At 39.0% G+C, this 10,236-nt stretch overlaps 1 protein-coding gene across 9 annotated transcripts in view; it reads left to right on the top strand.

Moving 5' to 3' along the window:
• Positions 1 to 494: 494 nt before the first annotated feature.
• The window catches only part of R3HDM1 (R3H domain containing 1), a 50,340-nt gene continuing 40,598 nt past the window's right edge, over positions 495 to 10,236 (top strand). For 7 of the 9 annotated variants that reach the window (XM_084208910.1, XM_084208909.1, XM_084208907.1 and 4 more), the window contains exons 1-3: positions 495 to 631; positions 1,478 to 1,688; positions 9,333 to 9,422. In XM_084208910.1, the coding sequence (XP_084065036.1) occupies positions 1,518 to 1,688; positions 9,333 to 9,422 (261 nt within the window). In that variant the 5' untranslated portion in view covers positions 495 to 631; positions 1,478 to 1,517. The remainder of the gene's footprint in view (positions 632 to 1,477; positions 1,689 to 9,332; positions 9,423 to 10,236) is intronic. The other 2 variants (XM_084208903.1, XM_084208904.1) reach the window with 2 other exon arrangements.

Below are 10,236 nucleotides of genomic sequence, written 5' to 3'. Positions count from 1 at the left end.
GCCCAAAATAGGGCTTATGGGTTGTGCTCATAGATGATTAACTTCAACAAAGAGAAAAACTGTTCTGCTGACAGCCATTTGTGAGTTTCATGGCCTGTTACTCCTCCACACCTGCTGGGCTGCATATTTCAGACTCTTTGGGAAGATACCTGCTTGTTTATAGAAACAGAGTTTCAGGAATGTCAACAAAATGTTTATTATGACTACTTGTTAACTCTGTAATGCAGAAATGTCTTGGACATCCAATGAAACTGTTACTGCTGCTAGATAGAGCAAGCAGGATGGATATGACAAATATTCTTCTTTCTTTTTTCTTGTTTTTTCTTAAAATGACTATTTAAGCTTTTAGGTGTCATCATGTTCCATCTTCCCTTCCACAGCAAATAAAAGTATAATGTATTTTCTTTGTTGATTTTTTTCAGGCATTCAAAAGGGATGTTCTTGCTGATTCAAGACCAAACAGTTCTGTCCAGGACTCTGCACTGGGGATAAGGACATGGGACTCCTACTGCCAGATTCCAGCTGGTTCATCACAACTGACATCTTGGCTGACAACTGTGAAAAGGATCTTCGGATTATTCTATTTTATTTTTGTGGGAGACCACAATCCCCAAACTCTAGGACATATCAGGTGCTAAATCAAACACTAAGCTTTTCCATAACTCTATTGGATTGTTATTTGTTTCTTATGAAGGAGTTTAGGCATTCAGATCTTACTCTTTTTTTCTCGTAGGAAATGGAAAATCCTTGGTTTTACATCTTGCAGTAGCTGAGTAATGACAAGGAGTTGTGTTTCTTATTTCCTATGGAAAATTTTGGGTTTAATTATTAGTTATCTTTATATAGCTTTTAAAATTATTATTATAAATTGTAATTGCTGACCATGGTTGTTATCCTAATTACTTAATTGTTTGTTTCTTTCTTTGTTATTTTTGAGAGAATGCCTAATTTTATTAAGACTAGTTCTGCTACAGTTTGTAGTAAGATAATTCCTGCATTCAGAACTTGTCCAGTTATTACCTGTCAACAAGGAAACTTTAAAAGTTCATGAAATTTATGAGTGTTTGCACAGTTGGGGTGTTATGATTCATCTATTTACTTCCAGCCCTTTTAAGATAAATCTATACGTAGTTTTCTTTTCCTTTGAGAAAATCTTGCCTTGTTTCTGTTGGAGCCTAGTTTGATTTGGAGTGTCTGAATGTTCAGGTGTTTATTTTTAAAATGTGGAAGAGAAAATCTGTGAGTATTATCCAAGAGTGTAGCTCTCAATTCTTGTTTGTGTGGATGTCTGCTGTTACAGACCACTGATAAAAGTGTTTAAAAAGAATCATTCCTTCTAATACAAGACAGAAAAAAGTGTCATAGAGGGGGGATCCTTTTTGCAAAATCATGTTTATTTTGGATAGCTGTTTAGGTATGGGTGGCTTTTTAATTAATCTTAAATTACTCAATAATTAACTTTTTCTTTGTCCTAAAGGTTCCATATTTCTTGTAGAATTTTAAAATAACCTTTTCTAATGAGGATGTCTGATATTCTTACTATAAAAGATGAAACTGATGCAATGAAGGGTTCAGAAGCTGAATTTAAAGATACAGACCCAGTTGAAAACCTAAAAAAATCAGGAAGTCAGGAAGAGATTCAAGTGGAAAAGGATGAAAATTGTCCTGATAACAAAAACAATATGCCGGTAAGAAGCTTTTCACTTTATTCTTCACTAGTATATCATGTTTAATAAGTCTGTGTCTTGTTGTTGTCCATTCTCTTGATCCTCTTGTATGTTTCTTTGGTGCAGTGGGGAAGACTTTGTTGGTTTCAGGGAAGCAAATATGATGATTATTGCTTCCTCTCTCCTCCTTTGCCCCACTTCTCTGTTTATACTCATGTAAATGTGACTCAGTCATTTTTAATTCTGTGAAGTAGAGGAGTGGTTTTGCTGGGAACCAGACAATTTGCCCATGTTTGTGTTTCCCTGAGTGCATATGTGAAGTCTTTCATTGTAGCAGAGCAAGGAATGAACTCAGGCTGGCTTTTGCAGCTGCTGAATCCAGACAGAGTTTGGAGCTGGGCTGTTTGTGCTGTGTTGCTGCTTTGAACATGGTGCTGCAGCTCAGCCAGGATTGTCTGTCCTGGGCAGGGGTGGCCAGCCCAGGGTTTTTGAGCTGTTGCACTTTACAGGTGGCTCAGATGTAGATTTTCCAGCAGAGCTGTTCAGCATAAGGCTGAAGTAATCAGCTGTAGGTAATCCAAATCCCTAAGAGCCAGAGGGATCCAGAGCTCCTGAGGCCAGCAGGTCTAGGTCCTGCCCCAGCCACCTGCAGAATGAGCTGGGGAGCATCATCCTGCCTTGGTGGGCAGCAGATACTCCCTGCACCTTCTCCTCTCTGATCCTCACTGCTTGACAGCTTTGGTAGGTGACTTTTAGGTAGGAAAGCTGAGGCAGTTTCTTGTGCACACACTGAAAAGCTGAGGCATATAAATGGATGACTTTTGGAGGTGGGAGAAATGAAGTACCTGTAAGGAAGTTATGGCATCACATTTCAAGTGAGAAGGAGGCAAAGCAAATAGTGTGAAAATACCTTGTGTCAATGGAGAACACACTGATAAGGAAGGTTAGGAATTTGTGGCAGCACATTTAATCTAATCTGAGATTTAGGTGTGGGACAAGAGAGCTCACTCCTGGCTGAGGCTGCCCACCTGGTCACTGAGGACTGTAAGCAGCTGACATGAGGGGAGGAGTTCAGGAAAGCAGCTGAAAATTTCTGACACAACCTACAAAACAGGCCAGATTTGTAAAAGGAAACACAGAAGCTTGTGTTTGGCAAAAACTCTTGTTGTCTATAGGAATTTTGTGTCTGTGGGTTAATACTAAACAATTTTTTAATAAAAATCCTGATTGGGATCTGAGGGATCTCTTGTGGGTTGCAAAAACAGGACAGTAGCTTATTAGATTCTTGCTATTGAGATTTGACTAAAAGGTTCTTTGGGGAGTAGTTTTGTTCAAGACTAACAATTCAATATTCCACTGAGTAAAGTAAGCTTTATCTTCTGTGTTAAATTGCTTCCAGATAAATCTTGTAGACCTCTGCAATAACAATAGTTTTACACTTTAATATCTGCTGGCTTTATTAAGGCTGGCATCAGTGTAAATAGATAATTTTATGGAAAAAATAAATCCTTGAAATATTTCTCCTGTAACATGAGAAATAACTGCTACTGAAAAGCTGGGAGATAGAGCTGAGCTGGTATTTTCTTTAATTAATGGAATATTCTAGTACTGAGCCTTAAAAATTAATCTGTGGTTTAGTTATTTTCATACAGTTCAGTAATTTGGAAAAATCTCATTCACATTTTCTCATTTAACAAATTTTAGTGTGGAAATTTCTATGAGACTCAAGTGGCAAGTAAGAAATAAGGCTTCCTGCAAACAACTGCTGCTGCCTCATCAGAGTGCGGAGGAATGAACCTGCCAGTGCTGCCAGGGGCTGTGGGCTGGCAGGGGGCTCATGGCTTGGCTGGGTGCTTGTTCAGGAGCAAGAGCTGGTGGCTGAAGTGATTATCTCACATCCACAAAATGGACTGGACTCTGTGTGGTGAAGGCTGTTGGATAGAAACAGCTCTGCTGTCAGTGCATTTAGTGTGGTGTCCTGGAGTCTCCATCAGACTCAGTTTTGAATTAAACTGCTCATGTAACATCAGTGTTCTGAGTCTGAGGATGCAGATTTTCAGAGTGGCAGGAAGACAGTTACCAAATGGAACCTGGCTACTGTGAGCAAGCCCCTTGCAACACCTGCAGAAGTTAATGTCACTTGTACTGTGGAGGCTGCCAGTGCAAATATATAAGCCTCATATTTGAGGATTTCCCATTTAAAGCATGTTTAATGCTAAAATACAAAACAAAAATTTGGGGTTGTCCGTAGTAAAAAAACCCTTGTGGAACAGTAGTATTCTGAAAATTTTTATCTAACGGATGGTTAAACAGTTAGATGAAATTTCAGTGGACATAGTACTTGTCATTAAGTGCAGGTTAAATGTTACTGTGTGGTGGGAAAAAGAGCAGAGAATTTGCTGACAAATGTTAGAAAAGATTATCAGAAACTTACTGGAATTTATTGTGTACTTCAGTTTACTAACTGAGTGCTTCAGAGGATGGGTTGGTCATTGGGGTTGTGTGGGGGTTGGGTTTGGCTCTCCTCCCTGCAGGCAGAATAGATTTGGTACCTACTGACAAACTACAGTCACATTCCTCAGTAGTTATCACTTCATTTTTGGGTTCTTTACAGCCAAGGAAGAAACATGTCTGAACTTGACATTCCATCAATGGAATGCTCAATGATTAATTTAATGCTCAATTTATCGAGTAGGTCATCTAACCATGTCCCATCATCAACTTTGATCTTAGTTACACCTTCTTTCCATTACTGTATGCTCTTATGAATGGATTCTGAATGATCAGATAGGTTCATGCAAAACGTTCCATCATGGGCCATTGAATTCAGGCATGTTTCTGGAACAACACAGTTCAGAAACTGATGGTTGTATTTTGAAATGCAACTGTGGTTGTAAATTCCAGATTATTTGGAAGTTGTGCATTTATAACTGATTGGCTGCTGTGTCTGATGTTGGAGGTACAATGTGAATGAGGAAAATACCTACTTAGAGTACATGGCCAGCACTCCCCATTTTTTTAAGTGCAAAAGTAGTGTTACTGATACAAAGAACATTTCTAAACTGGCATATTTGCAGTGAGGTTCAAGTGTCATTTAAATGGCACTGGAGACAAGAGGCACTTTTGTGAAAAGTATTTTCACAGAAGTCATGTGCACATCAGCACTATGGTGGATTTTGTGATCAAAAGAGTTTTGGTTCACCAGTCACTTGTCTCCTACCTGTTCATCTTACCCAGGCCAGGTGCCAACCAATGAATTCAGAAGTAACTGGGATACAGGGTCTGTGTTGCCTCTGTCTCTGTGTGGTGAGACAGTGTCATCCACTGTAAGGACAAAGCTGCAGGAAATATTGACAAGAAATTAAAGATCCTGGATTTATCTGCAAGACAGTCCCTTATGTTTATTATTAGAAAGACTTCTGTTTTAAAACCCAAAAACCCCTCATGGCATGAGTGCAGGGTTGTACCCATCTACTGTATGATAAAGGCAAGGTAAATGTTGTGTTAAATGAGTGTAATTCTGATTTTCTTTTATGCTAATTAAGCAGATATCCTTGTCCTTTGGGGCAATTAGATTTTTTTTTTTTTTTACGTAGCAATTTGACATCTCTCTTCCTGCAAGTATCTTCCTTCCATATTAACATACACCTTGAGCTTCCCTCTCTGTTTCACAGCTGAAGTTCACTCTGAAGTCTTTTTATACCTCTTGCCCAGCTGTATTGGTCTTGCCAGGATTTACCTGTCTTTGTCTCCAAAATATGGGATGTAATGCTTTTGAATAAGTAAATGATTGGGCAGATTCTCTTATTCTTGAGCTGACTCCATGTCCAAGGGTGAAACAATTTTTCCATCAGTCATCCTCTACTGTGTCATGGAAAATTGCTGTCACTGCTCACTAATGCAGGACAGAAAGTAACCGTGGACCATACTGTTCTTTCCCTCAGCATTCCAAAGCTATCCATGGTTCTTGGGACTGCAGCACTTGACTGGATTTAAAATTGAGACTAATTTTGCAGGAAGGTAAAAAACTGAATGTCCTTAGAACACTCTTTGTTGAGGTTTGTCATGTTGTGCCTATCCTCAGAAATGCCCAAATGGTACTTCAGAAATAAAACCCCTTCTCACAAAACCTTTCACACGTCTGAGTTTGCCATCTTGTGCCTGACCTGTTTTTATCCAGCTTGTTTAGACAGCACAGTGATGATAGAGGAAGGCATGTAACAGCTCCAGATCTTTACTTTGCATTTAGAATATGTGATCTGGTGAGGTACTTAGGAAGAAATAAAGTAGGCAAATACTCCTACTGAAAACCTGGTTATTTATATGTTTTTGATAAAGGCTGTTTTACTTCCCTTTTTATTTTGCAGTTGGAAATGTAGCATAGTCGCTGGTCTTAAGAGTTGTGTTGGTGGGGTTTTATCAAAGGCAAGAACCTAATCATTATTTTCATTATGCAATTATTGGGAATACTTGCTTTTAAACACTGTCTTGAAATCCTGCCCATAATGACTATAAATAGGGCTTTCATTAACACAGTGTTTTCTTAAGGCAGTGAAAGTCTTTGAGAGCTGCAAATATAAAGAAATTGCCTAATTTGCACTCACCAAGGATTGCATATTCTAAATGAGCTAGAAATTATTTTTCACAAATGGGGAACATAAAGATGTTCTGTAGGAGCAAAACTTCATAAATGCAGAGAAATTAGGACAGAGATAAAACTCATGGGCCTGAAAAGAGAGAAAATGTGCATTAACAGCTACAGTGTGCGTTGGCTTCCTGCTCTTCTAGAATTACAGTGGAAGTGGTGTCATCCTCTGTCAGTGTGGTTTTGTCCAAGAAAGGAATCATTGGATTGTACCCTCCCATCTCCAAGCTCTGAGAATGCAGTTGCTGGTGGTGTCAGAGGAATTTGAGGTTTGTACTTCCAGGGCAGACCTTGCACCATTGGGCTGTGCTCACCTGAGCCGTCCCTGCAGCCTGGCCCCACCAGCTTTGTTACAGTGCTTCTCACCTGACATGTGTGTGGTGCTTACTGCTCACAGTCACAGCTGGGTCTTGGGGACTGGGATTTCGTGCTGACATCCTTAAAGTCACACAGGGAAGCCAGGAGTCCACATCTATCACAGGAGTGTTGGACAGGGCAGTTGTTTCTAGATGAGAAGTTTGAATATGATGGGTGGTGTTTTACTTGTCTCATGTGTGAAGAAAAACCTCCCTCTTACAGTGGCCCTCCATCTCTCCCCAATATTATTGGTGTTTAGTCCCAGCAGCCATTTCTTCCTCTTTTTTTTTAAATCACTTTTAAAAATAACTGAAATATGTGTGACTTATCTAATTAGCGAGCAGTAGCTCAATGTCCTGTATAACTGGGTTGAATTCCCTCTTCTTCCCCCTCAAATCTGGATCTGGGGTGTTTGCTTCCCTACATTCTTCTGGCTGATGTACTGGCTCCAAAGCTTGCAAAATTTTGCAAAAGATAAACAATTGCCCGAGTATAGATTCTTTTGCCTTTTGACAGTGAACTGAGGACTCCGCTGACAGTCCTGATGTGACTTTAAATTTGCACTACTTGATTTGAACACACCTAAGCTGATTGAGGCTGGAGTAATTGATAGGAGCTTGAGAAATCATCCAGGTTTTGAAATTTAGTAGCTTGGTGTAACAGAAACTTTGCCAGGGATATGCAGTGCCAGCTTTCAGAATGCAAGGAATGCTTTCAGAGGAGATGATGGAAAGGAAAACATATTTTGCATGTAACAGAAAAACTCAAAGTCTCTGTGTGGTTCCAGGTATGGAAACAGTAAAACTCAGAGTCTGAATGGTTCCAGGTATGAAAGCATTTGAACTCTCTCTGCTGTTCAAAATCTCAGCAAGCTTCCTTTAAAAAGCTGGTGGTGAGTTCAGTTAGTTTTCAGTGCAGCTATTTAAAATTCTGTTACATAGTGAAGTGAGCTCCCCTTCTGCTGCTCTTCAGCTAAGCTGGTGCAACATCCAAAATAGACATGTGGGATTTGAGGAAAATGAGAGAAAAAGCAGTGCTGCCTTTACATGGTTGAGCTCTTTGCTGTAGGTGAGGTTTCTTTTTAGTGATGTTATATGCCCTGCTAAGTTCAGGCACTTGATAGACATCTCCTGTGAGCTAAGGCAAGGAAAGCTGCCTTCATGGAGTTTTCCATTGGAGTTTCTGTTCAGTTTCCTTTTTAGAGGAGGAAATATTGTCTATTAAACAACATTTGAAATTGCATTACTGATGTTAATTTCTCCTTACAAATATTAGGCCTGTGCTCACTAAAACCTGTTCTGTTAAAAGCTTGTCTATTCATCAGTTTTAGTTCTCCAGGGAAACCAGTACTTAAATTATGTGATGCCACTCTAAATGTTTCTATTTTTGTGCTACCTGCGCTGAGGGTTGAGTTAGTTTTAACTATGCAGTTAACAAATCGTTAAATGCTTTTGTTGATTCAAATGTACCTTTCAGCTATGCATACTTGTAGTAAAAGCCTGGTAATTGTTTTTTAAGGAAGAATTGTAATAGAAGAAGGGCTTTGGGAGGAAAAAGCAAATTATTGCATAAGTTACTAAAATGGCTCTGGGAGGAGAAAAAGTATATTAAGTCATAGTAAATTACTAAATGAAAGAGAAAAATAAAGATCAGTAGCCCATTTTAAAATATATTTGTATAGGTCCCAAGATGAAAGAAAAAAACCCCACATGTTTTCAGCTGCTTATGATAGGTTATCATCTGCTATCTGCTCCCTTGGTAGAGGCAATGCCTTCCTTTTTTTAATATAATTTTTCTAGGTAGGTTTCAGGAATAGGAAGAAAATTTATGAAAACCATGTCATGTTGCCAAGGAAATTAGGAAACAAGAATTGAAAGTGTAGCTGAGAGCTGGCTGAGGGAGTGAAGTGCTCAGATGCCACTGAACAAGGATAATGCTTGGTTCCTGTAAAAGTGCTCTGATATCTCTTGTTGATAAATGAAGAAAGGAAATCAAGGACAAGCCTGATGAAAGTGGGAGAGCTCCGAATCTGTCAGCCCAAAGCACCTGCTGTTCCTTTCCCAGATCTGCCCGTATCAGTGCTAACTGTCAAAGCTTTCTCTTGTACAGCCTTGTGCATTAACAAACTTGTGCCCCTGAGCTAATGTACCCCTTCTCTGTTGTGCCTGTCGCCAGCGGCCAGCGCAGTCCTTTGGACAGACGGCCAAAAGGTCCAAGGTACGGTAGCCCGGCGTGCTGGCATGCGAAGGGAGCCCTTCATGCTTGGTGCAGCTTCGTTACTTTGTGGAAAGTGCCTTTAGTTTTATTTTTTGGCATTGTAGCTTTGTTTTATTCTGTTGGATTTTTGTCTTGCCTAGTTGTTTGCTTTTGTGATTTGCCTTTATATTTTTGGTGGCTTTTTATTGTTACGGAGAGAAACACTTTCCCAATATTTTATTTACTTTTCTTTAGATGTGCTCTATTGTGCTGGTAGTGCCTTCAAAAGCTGCAATTGCTTGGGTATTTTCATTCTAAAGGGAATTATTTATTCTATTGAAAACATGAAAAATGCTGTTTTCAGCCATTTTGTTTTTCATATAATGAATGAAAAAAATAACGGCTTATGGTATATTTATATTATCTTTTATAAGCCATAGATGTTAATTTTACATACTTTCCTTTAGTCAAACACAAAGTTAAAGTTAGTTCGGAGCCTTGCTGTATGTGAAGAATATCCACCACCTCCCACAGCTGAAATATCCCAGGACCTCCAGGTAAAAATCACCTTACTGAAGTTTCTGGAACTATTTCAAGTAACTTCTTGTTCAAAAGAAAGTGTGTTGGGTATTCTTTAAATATGTGGATACCATCTGGTTTTAATTTTTTTTTTTTTTTTTTTTACTACTGATCTAATAGAGGTGATGAGATGCAGAATTTGCTGCTTTGTTTTTTCTGAGCTATACTAGTTGATATCTGTGGGTATAAAGAGGGGGGTTGTCAGTTCTTTTAACTTGTTAGTCCAACAGTGCACTTGAGTGACTCTTAAACTGCTTAAGTGCCATCTGCAATTAGTAAGACAGAAACATTGTGATTAGTATGGAGCCTAATTTATTGTCTTTGTACATTTTGAAAATGGAAACAGTTGTGATTTCTGGTGTTGTAACTGAATTTCTGCATATTAGTTCCAGTTGCTGGTAGCTCTGTAATACCTGCGTGAGGTATATCTGAATTAATCTATTAAAATTATTGAACACACTTCCAGAAATTCCTACATGCTGAACAAAATACGTAAAATTACTTTGGAGAATTTAAACAAAATCCATGTTTCCTGACTTTACCTCTATGCCAGTCTGTATTTTCAGAACAAAACCCTGCTGCTGACTTTAGTTCTGTGCATGAGTGAGGCCCATCAAAATGCTGGGTTTGTTCATGCCTATCAAAACAGAAATGGGCCTTTGCTGTTATTGAAAAGCTTCTAAACTGTGCTTTTGTGAAAAGTCTGCCTTTGGTTAAGAAGGAAGCAGTAGAAAGCAGGATGTGAGGGGGTTTTGCTGGGGAGGTGGTAATTCACTTCTGAGAAAAGATGGA

Source organism: Fringilla coelebs (genome assembly GCF_963513975.1).
Source record: "Fringilla coelebs genome assembly, chromosome: 7".
Taxonomy (NCBI): Eukaryota; Metazoa; Chordata; class Aves; order Passeriformes; family Fringillidae; genus Fringilla; species Fringilla coelebs.
Note: the sequence above shows the minus strand (reverse complement) of the source record. Positions and strands in the feature narration are given on the sequence as shown.